Source organism: Lepidochelys kempii, chromosome 9 (assembly GCF_965140285.1).
Source record: "Lepidochelys kempii isolate rLepKem1 chromosome 9, rLepKem1.hap1, whole genome shotgun sequence".
Classification (NCBI taxonomy): Eukaryota; Metazoa; Chordata; order Testudines; family Cheloniidae; genus Lepidochelys; species Lepidochelys kempii.
This window is the reverse complement of record NC_136388.1, coordinates 67,037,092-67,058,021: the sequence shown is the minus strand read 5'-3', so window position 1 is coordinate 67,058,021 and position 20,930 is coordinate 67,037,092. Positions and strand designations below refer to the sequence as shown.

General features: G+C 40.9%; 1 protein-coding gene across 8 annotated transcripts in view; it reads left to right on the top strand.

The window, feature by feature from the left end:
* DIAPH2 (diaphanous related formin 2) overlaps window positions 1-20,930 on the top strand; it is an 807,504-nt gene that overhangs the window by 287,836 nt on the left and 498,738 nt on the right. For all 8 annotated transcript variants that reach the window (XR_012160923.2, XM_073360856.2, XM_073360854.1 and 5 more), the window contains one exon: window positions 11,257-11,358. Coding sequence is in view for 7 of the 8 variants with exons in the window: in XM_073360856.2 (XP_073216957.1) it covers window positions 11,257-11,358 (102 nt within the window). In the remaining variant the exon portion in view is untranslated. The remainder of the gene's footprint in view (window positions 1-11,256; window positions 11,359-20,930) is intronic.

Sequence of the window (20,930 nt, the reverse complement as noted above, 5' to 3'; positions counted from 1 at the left end):
TTTTCAGATGACTTGTAAAACAGGTCCTCATCACTTCCGCAAGACAGGATCTTGTTCAAAGCATATCTGAAATATAGGAAATTAAATAGTCATAAACCACACAGTAAGTCTCTTGAAATGTATCATAGAGACTTGTCTCATCAATATTACTTTTCCCAATAGTACTGATTGACAGATAATCAACAAGAAACTTGGAAACTTTGAGTTCTTTTGGGGCACTTTAGACAATTCAGCTGTCCTAAAATCCAGTTAAGTACCAATACCAACAGCAAATTCGTTTGCATTTTCCACTATTTCCCCCCACGCTGCATCAGATCTTGCTGATTTTTGTTGTTTTTGATTTCCTTTGATCAAGTGTGTAGTACGTAGTAAAACAAGTCCACTTTATTGAAGTTGCTCTGATAATGCATTTGTCACACCAGTTATTCTTTTCAAGATAAGCATATACAATAAGAAAGGTGACTTTATCTTAGCTTGGAATCCAGTTGGCTCGGCTAAAACTTTTGAATGATATGTGCTGACTCAGATACAGTGAGAATGGCTTCATAGTGCAGTTTTATCCAATAAAACCACCTGGTAGCTGTCATTTACACTAGTTGAATAATTTTCTGCTGGAGCTGTTTCTGAGCTTGAACAAATAACTTGTGTCTGGTATTGCTTTTGACTACAAAGTGACATGACACTTGTACAATGATAAAGAATTCTGTAACTTTGGGCATATCTGAGATAGTGTTGACTAAAGCAAAGTTTTGCTTGTGGGCGTGGCAGTGAATGTACCCACATGGAGAGCCTTCTCTTTTATTCTTGCTTGAACTCCGTTAGTCAACTCATTCATGATGTTTGCACTGTCTTAGCATTGTCCCACACAAAACTTCAAGTGGAGTCTCATACTGCATACTTTGACATAGATAAAGTTTGCTAAGGAATCAGTACAAATTTTTCACATCTGATAATTATCAATAGCTCTTTCTTTTACATGAAGGTATTGGATAGTTAGAGTAAGGTGTTCCTTCTTAGAAATGTCTTTAATCTCATCAAGGGAAACAGGAGAAAATAGTCGTTCCTTGATCTTGAATGTCAGCTGTTGTTGTTCTCTCTCTTCACCAGAAACACAAATTAGATCATTCTGACATTTGTGAGATAAGTAACGACCATTCCAACATTCCCTTTTTGAACATAGGTTTGTATCTGTACACATGTGAAGTCTACACAGAGTTAAATCCTTGCTTACTTGAAACCAGGTTTGGTTTCTGGCCCTCGTGACACAATATTTTACCATTGGTGGAGTTGCTTTTAAAATCCTGAAAGTAAGGACATTTAGAGTTAACTCTCACATATATGCCACGGCATACTGTGACAGGGTCGGGCCAGATGGCTACAGGAGAGTGATAGAAGGCAGATTTATTAGCCCCAGGTTAAGTAGGTCCCTTTTCCCTGGGTCAGGTAACAGGGAAGGTTCCAGAACAATCAGAAACTTTCTGGAAACAATTAAGGCAGACAGGCTGATTAGAACACCTGCAGCCAATCAAAAAGCTACTGGAATCAATTAAGGCAGGCTAATCAGGGCACCTGGGTTTAAAAAGTAGCTCACTTCAGTTTGTGATGCGCATGTGAGGAGCTGGGAGCAAGAGACACGAGGAGCTGAGAGTAAGAAGGCATACTGCTGGAGAACTGAGGAGTACAAGCATTATCAAACACCAGGAGGAAGGTCCTATGGTGAGGAGAAAGAAGGTATTGGGAGGAGGCCATGGGGAGGTAGCCCAGGGAGTTGTAGCTGTCGCACAGCTGTTCCAGGAGGCACTCTAGACAGCTGCATTCCACAGGGTCCTGAGCTGGAACCCGGAGTAGAGGGTGGGCCTGGGTTCCCCCCAAACCTCCCAAATCCTGATCAGACACAGGAGGAGTTGACCGGGACTGTGGGTTCATGAAAACGGCCAAACTGAGGGCTGGCCTGAATCTTGGAGGCAAGCAAATCCGCCAGTAAGAGCAAGACCCACCAAGGTAGGGGAGGAACTTTGTCACAATACGTTATGAAACCAAGGCAGTGCAGCTTTAATAGACTGTAGCCTCTAATACACTGGGTATGGTGCTCTTAATAAACAGATATTTCTCAGTCCAGTTAGTGAGTGGAAACTTGTAATCTGAATCTGAACTCATTCTAGTTCTGGACAGCCATTTCATGTTTCAGTATAGGTCTTTTTTTTTTTTTTTAATTCCTCCGTAAACATAAGATACATCAGCTACATGGTTACTATGCATAATATATCAAGATAATTTTCCTGCATATTATTTAAAGCATAAAAAGTCCTATTGATATCCAGGATAGAAATGTCATTCTTTTCAGTAAGGTTTTATAATATAATAGTGTATTTTGGAACTAATGCACTGTAACATTACTGTCAAAACTGCTGATAGAGTGATGCTTTTTAAGTAAGAAGAACAGACATCTGCATTACTCTTCTTACTCAGTATCTCTTTATGTAAAATAGCTGCACATTGTATGTTTGCCATGCAGTGTTCTGTTTAAATTGCACTGTGCAACTCTTCTGTTTTTTTAATAGATAGTTTTATAACAAAAAGCAGATGACAATACTGGCAAAACTTAACAGTCAAGATGTTCAGCCATCATTTTGCTGTGGCGGGACACGGGGCCAGGGCGTTTTTCAAGTGATTGTCCACATGGATTTCACTCTTGGTGTACATGCATACTGGTGTGCAAGATCTCGTTGTCTGGCTATTTCAAAAGAATGACAGGAGACATTAGATATGGCTCTAATCAGGCCGCAACTTTATTATTAGATGTCTGGGACTAACCTGTAGTGCAGGCGAAAACCCCCACAATTCAGCGGGGGTGGGGGGGTGCTTTTTTCAGCCCACCCCCACCCCACACCTTTCCATTCATATCCCTCCAGCAGATCCACTGGCAGGAACCTCCAATTCCAGGAGTGCAGGGGGGCTTCCACCCTTTTTCATGCAGGTCTCCCCAGCAATTCCGTTGCCGGGACCTTACCGCCCCCCCACACTTGTAGGAGGGGTAAAGGTGGACTATAATGATGGGGGGTTGGCTCCCTGCTGTACCAGTCAGGAGTCCCCAGCTGCCCTGGCTTGCTCAATTACCAAGCACCTTTGATCAGTTCTTTTCCCAAGCCATTTATCTGTTCTTTTGTGCCTTAATTTATGGAGTACTGCACTGAACATCCGCTATACACCTAAATAAAGAGTTGCGACATACAGCCTACCACCCATCATGCTATGCATGAACAGAGCCCACCTGAACCTGCTGCGAGGATGGTGAAGAAACCCCCACTGCATCTGGCCAATATGGTGGTAAGCGTATGCCTAAGTTTAATTCAACCAGTTGGTTTATATAAAGTATTACTTCATGTTATGGGCAAGATAGGGTTCCTTGCCTGTGCACATAGAACCACAATTGTCAACGTTATGTCTGCAGGATTTGAGATTGATCAGACCTGAGACATATCAGTGTCTGTAAGCAATGGGCACTTGAGATGTCTTTTATGTCTAGAAGAACATGTTTCTGAGCATTGCTCAGTATGCAAATCTTTTTCAAAGCACACTCTGAAGGCAAGAAACTATTTCACACAACACACAGTCAACCTGTGGAACTCTTTGACAAGGGATGTAAAACTATAACTGGATCAAAAAAAAAAAGGAATTAGATAAGTTCAAAGAAAATAGTTCCATCAATGGCTATTAGCCAAGATGATCAGGGATGCAACCCCACGCTCTGGTGTCCCTTGGTGTCTGAATGCCAGGTGCTGGAACTGGATGACAAGAGATGGATCACTTGATGATTGCCTTGTTCTGTTCATTCCCTTTGAAGCATCTGGCATTGTGCACTGTCAGAAGACAGGATACTGGGCTTGATGGACCATTGGTCTGACCCAGTATGGCTATTTTTGTGTTCTGAAAAGGTAGACTGCAGCTGCATCTTCTAGAAACATCAGACATTTTTTGATCCCAATAAGCAGTTGGAGAGATCTCCACCTAGTTAGTCACACTTCTCTCATGTCACCCAGAGCTCATAGCACACTCAGAGGTCCCATTCTTTTGCTTTGGTGTTGACTCAAAAAGTGGCTGTAAAAATCACCACTTCAAGGACCAGGGTAGATACAAATCTCCCTCCCCTGTGAGGAAATAAAAATCCTCCCCCAATGCTCCAACATTCCAAAGTCTCAAGGCAGAGCTACAGAAATTGGCACCGATGATCACTTCACATAGTAAACACTGTGCCACCTTCTTCCCTTCCCCCTCAGTAGCACTCAGTCGGCATACCTCTTTTTGGCATTGAGTGTCCTGGTGCCAGATAAGTTTGTACCTATGGTGACTGCACTGAGAATGCCTACACTGAGCACATCAGTGCCAGCAACTGGACTCATGGGTATGGATGGAAGATAGCACCAAGACTGTTCTCAGCACAGGTTGATTCAGCTAGGGGACTGGTACTGGCATCTTTAGCCTTGGTCAGATGAAGAGAGGAAATAAGTAACTATAGCCCTTAATAGGCAGAGGACACTTGTCCAAATCACTCCTATGAAAGAAGAATTCTCTTCAGCGTCTTCAGAGGAACAGAGCATATCTGCTAGACTCTGACCCATCTTCACCATGGATAACCCTGGAAATGGGTCAGACAATTTAGGCAAGAATCCCTATGAGGAACTCTCAAGTCTTCTGGGTCTGGCCTCTAGACCAGATGCAAGTTTCGGTACAGTGGTCCATCGGTTGATCTTCACATAGGATTCCTTTTTACTCATCTCGAGGCATTGTATACTGCCTGCTAATCAACAAAAGTGGAATCTGTGTATTCAATTGTTCAAAGAAACAACTCTTACTTACCTTACAGAAATTGTTGTTCTTCAAAATGTGTTGTCCAAATGGATCCCACAACCTGCTAATTTTTAATCCTTCTGTAAGGACTTCTTCATTGGTAAAAAAAGTAAGAAGTGGTTGAGACCACTCTGACCCTTATCGCCTCAGCTTCATTGGTTGTGAAGGCTCCCAGAGCACACTGAACACTGCTATTCAAAAATCTGATTTTGTGTGCCTGGGGCACAAGCACATCAAGAGTGAAATCTGTGTGGACAGTACATCTCCAAGAACCACAATTACTGTAATGTAAGTAACTGTTCTTTCTAAAACACGATCTTCTTTTATATTGGGAGTACAAACACTTATGCGTCAATCAATCAAACTGTTATGCTGATGTGATCTCAACTTTAATGCCATCTTAACATAGTGTTTGTCTGAGAAGTTGAAGGGATGCTCACTGTGCTGAATGTTGTTTTAGGCTGCACTCCGAATCCCTTTTATAAACTCTAAAACCAACTAATTTAAAGAAAAAGAGAAAATGTCAACTCAGAGGGTAAAATATAAAATCTTATTTAATGCTGTTAGGGCCTCTAAACATATTGTAGTGGTAACATTTAATGGTGTTCTGTAATTGAGTGAGTGAACAGGTGTACAAGTATATTAGTTAACATGCAACTGCTAATTTCCAAAAGCCATGTGTGCTTACAGATTTTTGTACCAACTACTAGAGTAACCTCCTTCCCTCCTCTTAATTAGGTCTCTGAACCATTACAACATGTTTGTGTATGTTCCTTGTGATTAGTACCATTAATCTTGTTTTATATATTTTGAACTTCTAGAACATTTTGACTAATGTCATTGTTACGTCTTCATATGCTAAACAGGTGTAAAATGGAAATAGTTCTTTCTGTGGGATATATTAGTTAGTTCACAGATGTAGGTATCACTGAAGACACATGCTTTATGTACATGCAGTACATAACATAGAAGAACGGAATGGAAAACAATCTCTTACAGCAGGTTGCATCATCTCTTTTTCCTCCAGCTTTGATAAACAAATACATTATTACTCACAAAATAGAACATAACACCAAATGAAAACAAAATCTTGATTGCTTACCAACATGTTTAATTTAGACTCTCTCTTTGTTGTTCTGGAAAGAGTTGTTGCTGGCCTTTCCCAACACCTGAACCTTTTAATTTTCCTTGATTTGAGTCGCATTCTCTCTCCCTTTCTGGTTGAGGCAGAGAGTGAAGAGAAGCAAAGAATAAAAAAGTGAAATCACTGTATATGTGTAGACATTATGAGGCACTGATGTGCAGAAGTTAAAAGATACGTTTCTTTTGGTCTTTTAGTGAATAATTAAGTGAATTAATTTAGTGAATTAATTAAGAAAGGTTCCACTCATCCCAATTTAGGGAAATCTATCTTTAAAGCGACTAAACAAAAAAAAAGTATTGTTTTCCATTTAAAATTAATCTCATGCTGTCCATTTCATTATGGTTTTTTTTTTTCTTGAGAACCAAGTATTTTGAATAAAGGAGTTTGCCAGTGAAGAATAATTAATGTATAAATCAGCATTCAACCAAGTGAAACAATGAATGCTTGTTTACTGTAACCTGCTTTTGTTTTAATAACACTCAGAATGAGGCTAATTTCTTAATTACCCTGATTTTCAACATATCTATGAATATTTTGTTTTTGTTGAAATATGTTTTCTGAACAAATGCTTCTTCCCCCTTTTTGTTCAGTTTTTGATTAATAGGTTTCAGGTTAAGTAAAAATTATATTCACTTCCTTCAATGCAGTATCCCTTTTGGCAGATATATTTGTAAATTACAAAAACAAGAGTTAGTATAAAATTATAACACAAACACTGTTTCAGAATGAATTTAGGATTCTAAATAACACAAACATTTAATGTACTGGAAACCCTGAGATAAGGGTCTGACACAGAATTTATAAATCACTTCCTCTTTCTCTTTTAACATATTAATCAGTACTCTACATGAGTACGAATAAAAAATCAAAATTTGTATAGCAACCTTTTCTCTGACACAAGAAATCTGATTTCAGACTTTAGTGTTTTGTGTGTGTGTATAAATATATCTCTGCACTGCAACTCATTGAGTCTAAAGACATCTTCCTTCCTAAGTATTATATTTTAACATTTGTATACATGTTTTATATATATTTCAACTATTGTGTGTATGTGCATACACAAGCACACATGTAAAGATTGCAGTAAAGTAATGGCTGTTGCAGAAAACATTGTCAAAAGATTCACCATGCTCAAAAACTACGGAAATTACAAGATAAAAATAAAATTGCCTTTGTTGAAATGTCTGACCTTGCTCTTGTTTCATGAATTCAGTTTATTTCAGATACATTTTGTTGACACATTGCATATGTGGTCCACAACAAGTACTGTATTAAGCTGAAGTCAACAATGCATGTTAGTATAACATCTGACACAGACATTTCTTAATCACAAAGTTAAAACAAAAAAAAAAAGTAATGTATCCATGATCAAAGTGAAGGTTCCTACATGATTTTATTCATACTTACCATAGTATATGCATGGGATTTCAAGAGCTTGCTTATTATGTGGTCACTCCTTTTTTCCATCAAAAGGAAGCTAGATATACACTACTTCTCTAATATTATCTTCCATTTATGCAAATGCTGTAGTTTCCATGGGGATGTTGTAAGAAGAATGAAAGAGGAAAGTGGTCCACACAACTGAATGGGAGAGATGTCTGAGAAACTGTCTCTATTAGGGCAGAATCTACACTCTGAAAAAGTTTGATAATCTCAGAATTTTACTGTCATCCATTTGTAGATTTCTTTAATTTTTAAATTAAATGGAGATGTCAAGATGCCATAGTAAAGGGTATTTAATAGGATTTAAAATTAAAATTATGCTTATTTCCTTTGCAGTCCAGCTAGAATAGAGAATCATTTGTTTATATTTTCCCCATTAATTTACATTGTCATTTAAGATCACTGACATAAATCTATCCTATGTATTTTACTGCAGATGCAAATATGTTTATACTACTTAAACTCACTGAGCACGCACCTACTGGTGTATAATTCAACATATATGTTAAGGTTGCCATGGTAACTTGAGCAACACTTAATCAATGTAACTAATAATGAAATATAATTAATTCTCTGAGTGACACATCCTATTAATGCACAATATATTGTCTCAGTGAAGGGAGAGGAGGGGGAGAGAATGCAAAAAGCAATGGCAGCAGAGGACTTAACAATATCCTTATCTCCAGTAGCGCGCGCGTGTGTGTATATACACCCACACACACATTCAAATAAGTGTTTTTTTTTTAAACCTACAGATTTCTTTCAAATATAAGGCATAATGGTATAAATAATAGAGATGAATGGAAATGCTACCGGGTTGCAATCTCTAGGTTTTTGATTAATGTTTAGCTGTTACTGTATTAATCATTCAATGTTACTTTGTTAAACTGCATTTTAATCTTGGTTACATATAGCAGCTAAACAACTTGTCGTGTTGCATGTACCTACTGGGATATAAGTTAATAGGGGAGTGCTGTAACCACAAACATTACAAAAGGACAGTTTTACTAAACTAGACTGGGGAAAGGATCATAACCAAGTTTAGTTTATTTATGCTGATACCCACGCATCAGTGCAAAACTAATGAATTTTTAACACAATATTATATAAAATATTTGACTTGAAAGAAATAAGAAAATGTAGTAGAAATATGTTACTTAGTAGAGTAATTACTGCTACTTACCTGAGTTGTTAGTTTTAATAATTATTGAAAATTTGGAATGACTGCCTTACCACAGTACTTTTACTAGCCACAGATTTATGCTACAATGTGAATGTTAAAATTTTGCATGGATATTAACTATTAAATTACTGTCTGAGGAGTAAATATTTGTCATTACTTTCCCAAGAGAGCTCTCCAAGCATAACCTGTGGATAATGTGCATTACCATATAATAAACAGGAGCAAATGCAGTGGCAGAGTAGACTCTCTGATGACAATTTACAAATATTGATCAAGACATGTAGGTAAATGACCGACAAAATTGATTTAAACTGCCGGCAGTAACTTTCTTAATTTAACAATAGATGAGGGGTGCTTTTATGCTAGCCCCTTCTCTTGCACCATCATTTAATTGGATCTTGTGTGGAGTTACAGGGCTCCAACCATATAACCAGTGATTCAGAGTAGACTCTTTTCAGCCTATCTCTAGGACTCAGCTCACTTCTGAATACTCTAGCCCTCCATCTGTGAGGGAGGTAGCCAGGGGAGCCTCTGTCTGTGAAATTTTAAGATTTACCCTTCTTCCTACAGACAAAAGATCTACCAGCCAAATCCCGGGTCTCATTTAACTCTGGGATCTGGCCCTTTTTATTTTCACTGGACATTGGCTGCAAATTATGATGAACAAAACATTTGTACATTATCTCTTAATATTAAAATTCCCGTTCTTTTTCCTTTTAATCTAACTGCTCCACAGTGCTGCAAGGAATGCGCGCGCGCACACGCACACAACCAAACCTCCACTCCCCCCTACCCCCCCCCCCCCAAAATATATCAAACGCATCATAACACACCCCACCAGATCTTCACCAATTTGGCCCGACTGGAAAAAAATTCCTTCCTGATCCTGAAAACAAGTAACTATGACGTTTTGGAAATGCAGATCCATATAACTTCACTACAGGAACGGAAGCAGTGGGAAGTGGGGCAGTTATTGGGACAAGATTGTCCCCCAGACACTGGGGAAGGCTTTCAATTGAATAGAGAGGGAGGTGATAGCCAATAAAAGTCTATTGGTGACTGATAGTTGTAAAATTAAATCCTGCTTTTGATATCATTATATACTAATTGAATTGTTGATTCTGCAGATATGAACACTTGAGTAACTTTAAGCATGGGAGTAGGCCATTGCTATTGTGCTCAATGGACCTACTCTGTTGTGTAACGTTACTTATGTGTAGAAGTGTTTGTAGGATCAGATCCTAGGTGACAGTTACTCATTCTTGATTTGTATCCTTCAGTTATGTCTCAGAAGGCATTGACGTTCTAATCTCAAATGGACAAATATTTGTATCATAATTTTTAAAGATGACCTAGAAAAGGGTGCAAGCTAGGTTAAATGATTTTTTGCGGTTGTGTCCTGGTTTTCCTGAAAGTGTTTTGTTTTGCTGGGTTTTTTTCGGGTAGAGGGCTCTTGGAAGAAGTGTGGTGTTCACTCCCATGTTACAGTTGAAGGAGGTGAAGTGTTGCATTTTTGATAGAAACCTGCTTTCTTCCAAACATTCATTGGTCACTGGAAATTCAAAAAGTGTAAACAAACAAAGAGCAAGTTGTACACAGAACGACTAAATGTGCCTTCTCTTTTCCGTTGCTCAGTTGTCAACCATGTGTGTTTTGTGATAAGATAATTTCATTAGTTTGGCATTCATTATTGTCTTCCAGAATAATAAAATTATGAATTTCTTAAAGTTGAAAAACAAACAACGAACTTTTAGAGACCACCTTTAAGCATCTTAAAAAGCAAATCTACAAACCTTTTTTTTCCTTTTTGTATTACCTCTAAGGACCGTCAGATATAAAGAAAGCCATGTGTGTGCATTTGCTTGATAGAATTTAAGATTAATTTAATTGGTACCTGTGAAATTTGCATGAAAAATATTTGTCCAGTTATGCAAAAAAGTGTTCGTATGTACGTGTTTAAAATTTAAATGTGTGTGTTAGTATATATCATTTTATAAGTTCCAAATATAAAACTTCCAGTCAGATAAGCAAATGTATTAATCCAAAACCTAGAATATTCATAATAGTTGTGATTTGATTTTATGCATTACAGCAACGGTATTCATAATTTTAATTAAATTATTAAAAATGTAGTAGATGCCTACAGTTTTGAGAGTATTGTCATTAGATCTCATAAACAAAACTGGTCTGTGACTGATGGGTTCAGGACGGTACAGGAAATGGCGGTGCTTCAGCAGATAGCTCTCATCTTCTTTGACCTGTATTGAATCACTGGAGAGTTTATTGTTGAATGTGTTGGATTTAAAAAAAAAAAGAAAAACTGAGAAAACAACCAGTTTCTGTGATTTTAGTATTTTTGCAAGAGTGGAAGTATACATCCCAGTGTCCTATCAAATTTCAGTTCGTAAATTCTGTATGGCCCTTCTACTGCTTTTTAATTTTGTTTTATTTGCCATTGTGTTTGAGAAGATCTTATTGTGAGCTAACGTGTTTCTTTTCCCTTGAACTGAAGAAAAATTGAGAAGTTATTTTTTCCCCTCTAAGGTAGCATTAGTGTCTTAAATGAAGTTGTATCTGTTAAAAATTTAAAACTATTATTGGTGAATTAGAAATTCATATGTACACATTTATTTTACAGCTAAAAAGGCAGTAGATGATACAGAAGAAAAGAAAGTAGTTCTGCCAAAGAAACGAGTTAAAGAATTAAGAATCTTGGATGGAAAAACAGCACAGAATCTGTGTAAGTAGTATTAAATCATTTATCCGATAAGCAGAAAAATGAGCTTGCAAACGAGCTTTAACTGGTTGTTGTGTTAATTCCCCTTCCCCCTCTTATCTTGTCATTTTCAGTCTACAAGGAAAATAATAAAAGGAAATAAACATTTATTTTCCTCATGATGCTGCAGCTGTTCTGCAGAACCCAGTTCCTTATTCATCTGCTTGTTGCTGAACTCTGGACAAATAATGCATTATATTGCGTGAAACGCAGTGTAGCAAAATGGTTTTGACAATTCTCCAGACTCATGCAGTGGGGAAATAGGAGCACAACTGCATTCTCTCAACAAGTCTGCAGTCACTTCTGTGGGTCGAGGCATAGGCTCTTAAGAGGAAAAAGAGAGTCAAAGAAGTAGCTACTTCAAATGGCTTTCTCTTCAGGTCTAGGCACATTTCCAGTCAAAACTCACTCAAGATTTACTGCTCTTTACAGTTGGTAGACTTTGTTCTTTGAGTAATTGTATTCCACTGAGGGTTATGCGTGCACACAATGCACCCTGACCTTTTGAAAGTAATGTTGTTTGGCAGTCCGCATATGCACCCTGTGCCACCTCATGATTTTGCCCAATGCGATAAAGGTGCGGCAGGCTGCAGGTGTCTCCAGTTCCTTCTCACCGCCACATGTTCTGAGTTGGAGTTTCTACTCCAAAAGTTTACAAAAATATCCAAACTGTTCATAGTTCAGATTTATTGTTTGTTCTGTATTTTTTTGTTTGATTCCACCTTTTTTGTAGCAGATTTAGAAATTGGGGCGCCATTTAAATGGTGTTTTCTGCCAGACTACTCCCTTCCCCTCTTCCCCCTAGTACCCGGGATTGGGTACTGGATTATGCCAGAGTTGCTGGGGTTCAAAACCTGTACTGCCTGCTCCTTCTCATTTTCCATCAGTGATGAGCACCAGCACTTTCTGTACTGCTTGGGGGAAGCCCATATCATAGCCACGTGCAGTGTCTGCCTCTCCTTTCCTGACCGTACTCAAGAGAACCAGACTCTCTACCTCAGGAGAGACTTTATGGAGGATGCCATGAGACCGGCTTCGGCTCATGGCTAGGGAACCCACTCTGTACGTCAGCCTGAACAGGTGAAAATGCTCCCCATACTGCAGAACCCCCATAGTGTTTCACCAGGACCAATGCTAAGGACTTCACACCGGAGCATAGCCATGAACTAAGGAAGCATGCACATATTAAGCATGACAGTAAGTTTTACTCCAAGTCTGTGAAGGATTTGGCACTGTCCATGAGTTCTGGCCATACTCCATGTCTCACGAGACCGAGAAATGGATGCACTGATTGCTGGATCTGCCGGTATCAATTACAGATCCTGCCACTCCATCTCCTCCAGCTCCACTGGTGTCCCGGGAACTGTGAGTCTCCAGATAGATGCAGTTCCCTCCAGAACGGATACCCCGGGAGATTGGGAAGAGCCCTGAGTGTCCATGAGTTGTTTGCACCTGAGGGACTGCCGTCTCCATGAGCCCCGATCTTACCACCAGTTGGAAGGGACCTTTCGACTGCTATGTCCCTGCTGCCTTCTATTCCAGTAATTCCGACAGTACCACCATTTGGTGAGAATTCTGACTCCTTTGATTCAGACGATACGGATGTCTGACACTGTGTCCATATCTCTCGTTCTGGAAGCATGACTACTGGAATGTTCCAGTGGCACCATGGTAGTTCTCCACCTTACCGTATCCACATAGTTGTTATCTGGCACTGTGGTCCCAGGCTATGCAACAGCAGGTCAACTGGGTTGTGGCCCCAATATTCATGCTCTGAAAGATCCCACTAGGTTCAGGAGAATTTCTCCACGTTGCCACCACAACCCTTGTCAGGTAGGTGCTCCGACAGTGTTGGTTGACATGCTGGTTAGCCCAACTTCACCGGTATCCCTCATCTTCTCCAGATGCAGCCACTCCTTCAATCCCCTCCTCTCTGTTGGACAACTATCACCAGTTCCAAGAATTGCTGTGGAGAATAGCCAATGTCCTATAGATCCCCTTAGAGGAGGTACAAGACAGTCAGCACCAGCTGCTTGACATCTTACACAGTTTGATACCAATGAGTGTGGTCCTACCAACCAGTGGTGACATCCTCCAGTTGGCATGCACTGGCATACCCCAGCCACACATCCACACATCCTGAAAGGGGTTGAGAAGTAATACTGTGTCCCTACCAAAGGGTCAGTGTTCCTGTTCTCTCATTCTCTACCGAACTCATTGGTCATCCAGGTGACTTCAGAGTATTCCAAGCTACAACACCCCTGCTCCACCCTCGTGACTCTGCAGTCATGGACATCTTTGACTGATGAGGAACTCCAGTGAGGGATCTTCTCGCATTCCACAACAACAACAGATGCACCCAATATTGTTCAAGGAGAGAAATCAGAGCCCAGTCTCTGTGGGATGCCCTAACCATGAATTGGTGGGACTGCACATGCTATGCTTCCCCCCGCCCCCACCTGGCTCCTCCTACCACAAGTAGTCCACAAGGTCAGATGAGAGAAAGCAGCAACTCCTGATCGCCCCCTGCTGGCCTTACCAATTCGGGCTCCCACTTCTCCTCTGCATGTTGAAGCACCTTCCACTCATGCTTTGGCTGTTCCCAGAGCTACTCACCACAACAGCAGACTCAGACACCCCAACTTGCACACCCGTCGATTGATGGCTTGGTTTTTGGATGGCTACGTCCACTAGCTCAGGAGTACTCTCTGCCAGTGCAAGTGTCCTTTGAAGCATCAGGAAAGACTCCGCAAGGTGCTCATATTGAGCCAAATGGATGCATTTCACTTCCTGGGCTACACGACAGGGCCTTGTCCCCGAAGCGATGGGCATCCCACTACCCTTGGGGTATTTCCTCTTTCTGAAGGACTCGGGACTAGCACTCAGTTCCATAAAGCTGCCATTAAGCACTCTGAGCCATAAAGCTGGGGGAGTGAAAGAGCTTGAGGCTACCCCACAGGAAGGAATTCCCAAGTGCGCCTTCCTGGGTTCTCAAAAGGGTTTTTTTGTTTGTTTGTTTTTTTGCATTTGGGTGGTGGCAGCATCTACCCATCCAAGGTCAGAGAGAAGCTGTAACCTTGGGAGTTTAATACAAGCCTGGAGTGGCCAGTATTAATTTTTAGAATTCTTGCGGGCCCCCACCTTCTGTACTCGAAGTGCCAGAGTGGGGAATCAGCCTTGACACCCCCCAATGGGATCTCACCTCATTGACAACCACTCCCTCCTGCTCGCTATTTCTCTTTTCCATGAAAGTCGCTTTCCTTATAGCTATTACATCAGCTAGGAGGGTTGGGAGACATGGTAGCTAACCCTTCTCCCCCTTCAGCACTTTCTATAAAGACAAGGTCTCTTCACGTCTTCACTCTAAGTTCCTACCCAAGGTGGTTTCCGAGTTCCACTTCAGTCAAGTCATACATTTACATACCTTCTTCCCCAAGCCTCACACCTCTAATGGAAAAAGGAGGTCTCACTTGTTAGATGTTCGGAGAGCTTTGGCTTTTCATCTTGATTAGACAAAGCCCTTCCGGAAATCTCCTCTGCTTTAGTAGCCATAGCAGAGAGATTCAAAGGCAAGCCATTTCCACGGAGAGAATCTCCAAGTGGGACTCAGAGTGCATTACGCACTGCTATCAATTATTGGGACAATCCTCCCAAAGAGATTTGGGCCCATTCTACGAGAGCACAAGCATCAACTACAGCCGCACTCCACAGTGTGCCCCTTGCAGACATGTGCAAGTAGCCATGTGGTGTTCGATACACATCTTATTCCACACACACTGCTCTAGTGCATGATTCTGCCATGGGTGATGCATTTGGAGCAGCAATTCTCCATTCCGCAGTCTCCTTACACTATCTTCCCACATAGGTAGTGCTGGTTACTTGCTCTTGGTGGAATACAATAGGGACTATCCCTCAAAGAAGAAAATGAACATACTTACCTGTAACTGGAGGTTCTTCAAGATGTGTGGTCTCTATCAGAATTCCAAATGCACCGTACTTACCCTCTGCTGTGGATCCCATAGATCTGTGGTAGAGAAGGAACTGGAGATGCCAGTTGCCTGCTGCATCCTTTATCACCTCAGGCTTAACCATGAGGCTGCATAGGATGCTTGTGCGGACTGTCGAACACTGAAAGCTCCAGCTCCCGGCACATGTGCATAACCGTCAGCAGAATACAGGTAGGGGCCATGCATCTCAAAGAATCTCCAGTTACAGGTAAATAACTTCATTTTCTGTTGCACTCCATCTCCCTCTGGGGAAATTTCTTAGGAGCTGCTGTTTGGGACTCTGTGATAGCATGACTCATGAAAAAACTTGGACTCGTCTCTCAATAGCTGTGCCCCTCTAGCCATCTAAAGCACATCCCATTTTGACTTATTGTTATTGTACCACAGAACTAATTCAGACTAATGACTGTGTGACCTGTTGTTTAAAAGAGCACAAGAGCAAGTGAGAATAGGAGAGCTAGTAATCACAAAACGCATTTCATTTAGATAAGTAAATTTGTACTAATTGTTTAAGTAACACTTCATAGTAGATATGTACTTCTAAATGTAATGTTACGTGTCTCAGAAATATAATGAAATCTTAGTAATGCAAGGTCTTACTGCCATTAAACCTTTCTATGAAGGGTGGAATAATTGTTGAGAATTACTTGGATTGTGAATTTGCAAAATTTATATAAAGCAAGAGGTATGTACATTGATGCAGTGATTCATTTAATGTGTGGAATAGGAAATGTTAAAACAAACATTTTAAAATGAAAAGCTTTACCCATTGAATTTAACACATGGAGAAGCTTTGAAGTATTTCACACATTTGTGTTTGGAAGTCCCCAGTTAATACCTGTGCAGGCTGCAAGTCCTATCCTAAACTGGGGAATCTTTAATATTTAAATCGGTTAACAAAAACATTTAGTTATTATCATTATGTCTGTTCTTTACCATTATTTTCACTAAACCAGCATAATTTACCCTGAAAGCAAGGGCAGATACTTCTGCCCAATACAATTCTGTTCATTTTTGGAGTAAAGAATCTATTACTGCCATCTATGATAACGCTAGTATATGCCTGCCTCATTGCCCACGTCAAGAATAGCCTTGCAATCTGACCCTATATAATTCTACTTAATGAGGATTTTTGGAAAGTATTTTAAAAATGTAGCAACAAAATATGTGCAGGCTTACAGAAAAAATACGTTATTAATTAGTACTGCTGAGAAACATGTAGGTTCTCATTTTCTAACTGTCATGGGCTAAGAGCTCAATCAGGCCAAAACTTTATGACTTGGTCACCTAAAGTTAGCCGCATGACACAGAACCAATTGACCTAAACAGTTGGTCTTATCTCTGTCTCCTGTCTTCCTCCTCTTCCCCCCCCCCGCCATCCCATTGAATTTAGTGGTAGCTCGAGGTGGTAATTACCTGTGAAAACCAAGCTACTTTTAATTCGGTTTTGAGATTTAAGGTAGAGCTGTGGCCTCAATACTTAGTGGCAGGATGACGTGTCGCTGTGCATTGATTCTTAAAGGCAGCTTTGATAAATTCCTTAAGGAGCAAGTCCCCTTCATATTCCCAGGCCAAGTGGTCGTTGTGGAGGTGGTGGTGGGGAATTGCAGAACCATACCACTATCTGCCTGGCCCATCTACGCACATATGGAATGAAAACACAATGGAAAAGTAACAATGATTCCCCACCTGCGGTCTCACATACATTCTGTAAGCTTCAGAATGACAATGCCCAATTACCTGAATTGCTTTAGCTCCCATACTCAGCTGGGCGACTGCTGTTGCTGCCCCAATCCTGAATGAGAGGGAACCATATGAGAGAGGCCCATCCTCCCTGGTCTTATTGCCACGTGTGCCCTCGCAGCCTCCACAGGGAAGATCCCAGGCTTGCCACCTTCCTGTAGAATAGTGGATTCACTCTCGCCCCCTTGATCCATTTTTGACGACTTCCAGGTGAATATAACCAATCACCCCTTCCAGTGTATATCCCTCAGTTCCAAAGACCTGCCAGAAGAATCCTTACAGGATCCAGCTACTAGCTCACTGATCTTAAAAGCTCCAAAAAAGGCTGCCACAAATGCCAGCCTGAATAAGGCCATCTCCTGTCCACAGCCTCACGTATGGATTTCAGGATCTACATCAGATCCCTAAGTGTGTTAACGGTGATGGAATGACATGTATCCTCACTCCGGCTGGTGCTTCCAGACCACCCCACTCTAAACTTTTGAACTAAAACACTGGGTAACAGCTTAGCCATTGACAGATGTAAGGGCTGACAGGTGAGTAGAGATGGTTGAAGATGCCAGCTGTTGGATTGCTAACAAAACCATGCACTGCAGCATATATTTCTCTGCAATGGGCCATATTGGTGACAGGCCTTCCAGATCCTGGAATTGCACAGAATTTAACTCTGCAATGTTTGCGGAGATACCGATCTCTGTGCTACACTGACAACCATCATATGCCAAGATTCCATAGTTAGTGGTATTTGTTCGGGTTCCTTGTTGGCTCCTGGTGCCAGATCCCAAAATCTGTCCATCTGAAAATGAGACAGTGCATGTGCTATGCTATTATCAACCCTGGGCACATGCTTGGAAGAGAAATAGATGCTAATGCTTAAACATGGTAGTACAAATGCCCTTACCAATCACATAACCTTGTGTGATCTGGAGGACTGGTGATGGATAACGTATACCAGCTATGTTGTCACACCAGAAACAAGCCCTTTTATTTGCAAACTCCATTCCCCAAATAACCACTGGAACCTAAACAAGAAAAATTCCAGGAATGTTATACTCTGCACTATCCCTGTTACCATCCAGGTGGAGAACCATTTTTTGGGTGAACTATCTGCTTTGGTAAAATATCCCAAAACCCATCCCTTCCAAAGCATCTGAGTAGATCTTAAAATCAACCTCCATTATTCATACATTCCCTTCAGAATGACACTCCATTAAAATTGCTCAGAAATTGTCCCCACACCCTGGGGATGAAATCCTCCTCCATCTTTCTAATAACTCTTTTAAAATGGTGAGGTCTTTCTATGCTTGCAGTGGTCACTGCTAACCCCAGGGCTACCACCGAGCAGGGAAAGTTGTGACTAGACTGCAGTTCACAGAGTGTAACTTTCTTTGCCCCTCTACCTCTTCTAATTAAGCCCAGTATCTCCCAAAGCTTATCCTGAGGGAGTTGCAGTATACCAGCCTATGCATCTAGCTTGATCCCCAGCTAGGTCAGTGTAGAGGACGGTCCCTCTGTGTTGGTCACATGTGCTGTCTCTCTCCTATTTTGAAAGTCCATTATTGAGAGACAGGCTCAAATATTAACATAGTTGAAAGAGTATCAAAGCAATAATTATCAAAGCTCACCTTATGGCCTGGTCATGTTATTAGAATGAGTGATGATAGACTCCGAAAGAAAGGTTTCTCAGAAAGCACAGGAGGGGTGGTCAATGAAAATATTTTTGACATGTTTAAATAGAATCTTAGCTCATTCAACATAAATTTTGATATCAGACACATAATGAAGAGCAACTATCAATGAAGGTTGTAAACACTTTGAAGAAGATAGATGTGGAAAAACTGATTTTTAAAAAAAGGCCAAGCATCCTGTCAAGTATTCAGTGGGAAACTGCATGTTCCCTTGTGACATCTGTTCAGGATCTTGCTTCTCACAGATTGGACTGTGTAGCCACATGAGAACACCACATGATGCTGTGACGACATTGTCAGATGGGATGGAGAGCCATATCATGGCCAGGGTGTTCGTGTTAGCACAGACATGGCTCACCTTGACACAACTGTGCCAAGGCACGGTTAATGTTGAAGTCTACATGGAGCCAGTATTGAAAATGATGGCACAGAAGCCAACCTCAGGTAGAAACTTTGGCCACATTGGGTCACTGGTAGAAACTGATCTGAGACACTCTTCTCTGACAAGCTGATTTGACACCCTGTCATAAAGGGAAGGGTAAACCCCTTTAAAATCCCTCCTGGCCAGAGGAAAAATCCTCTCACCTGTAAAGGGTTAAGAAGCTAAAGGTAACCTCGCTGGCACCTGACCAAAATGACCAATGAGGAGACAAGATACTTTCAAAAGCTGGGAGGAGGGAGAGAAACAAAGGGTTTGTGTCTGTCTGTCTATGCTGCTTTTGCCAGGGATAGAACAGGAATGGAGTCTTAGAACTTTTAGTAAGTAATCTAGCTAGGTATGTGTTATGATTTCTTTAAATGGCTGAGAAAAGAATTGTGCTGAATAGAATGACTATTCCTGTCTGTGTGTCTTTTTTGTAACTTAAGGTTTTGCCTAGAGGGATTCTCTATGTTTTGAATCTAATTACCCTGTAAGGTATCTACCATCCTGATTTTACAGAGGTGATTCCTTTACTTCTATTAAAAGTCTTCTTGTAAGAAAACTGAATGCTTTTTCATTCTCAGATCCAAGGGTTTGGGTCTGTGGTCACCTATGCAAATTGGTGAGGATTTTTACTAAACCTTCCCCAGGAAGTGGGGTGCAAGGGTTGGGAGGATTTTTGGGGGAAAGATGTGTCCAAACTACGTTTCCCAGTAAACCCAGTTAAAGTTTGGTGGTGGCAGTGGAGATCCAGGGACGAAGGATAAAATTAATTTGTACCTTGGGGAAGTTTTAACCTAAACTGGTAAGAATAAGCTTAGGAGGTTTTCATGCAGGTCCCCACATCTGTACCCTAGAGTTCAGAGTGGGGGAGGAACCTTGACACACCCCTTCAAGTTATTGCAGCTCAGATGGTTGCAACTGTGGTAGCCTATCAGGACTACTTGATGACTTTTAAGTCCAAAATCCATTTGGAAGAGTATAGATTAGCACAGGGGCCACACAGCAATGGGGCTTCCCTGAGATATTTCAGCTAACTCATCTTAAATTTCTTTGAGAGCCTCAGAGCTGTGTTAGGCTTTAAAAGTATACAGCATGTGCTCACCTCAGTACTGGCCCCGCTACTACCCCAGTAGAGGTGGGGAGGAGGGCCACGTGTCTTTTCCCACATCATGTTTATCCCTTTGGGAAATGTTGTACTGCTGTTGATGTTGCATTTTTTCAGCACTTTATCTCACACAATGCCATAGAGTACCAGCTCCCAATGATTATTAACAATCTCAAGTGCACAATTTACACATACATGTGAGTGCTTTTTGTGAAAGGGGCAGGATTGAAAGTAAGAGATTGAAATATTCTATTCACAGCATACGTCCAGTAGGTACAGTAGCAGTGCAGACATTTCACCCTTCATAGAAAATTGCTTCAGTGTTTGTGAGGGTGTGTGTTGCAGTATGAGAGAGTAGAATCATAGGACAGGAAGAGAGCTCAAGGGGTCAAAAGGTGACCAGATAACAAATGTGAAAAATCAGGACAGGATGTGGGGAGCAATAGGTGCCTAGGTTTAAAAAAAAAAAAAAAAAAAAAAAGCCCCAAATATCAGGACTGTCCCTATAAATCGGGACATCTGGTCACTCTAGGTCGTCTAGTCCAGTTCCCTGCACTTATTTCAGTCTT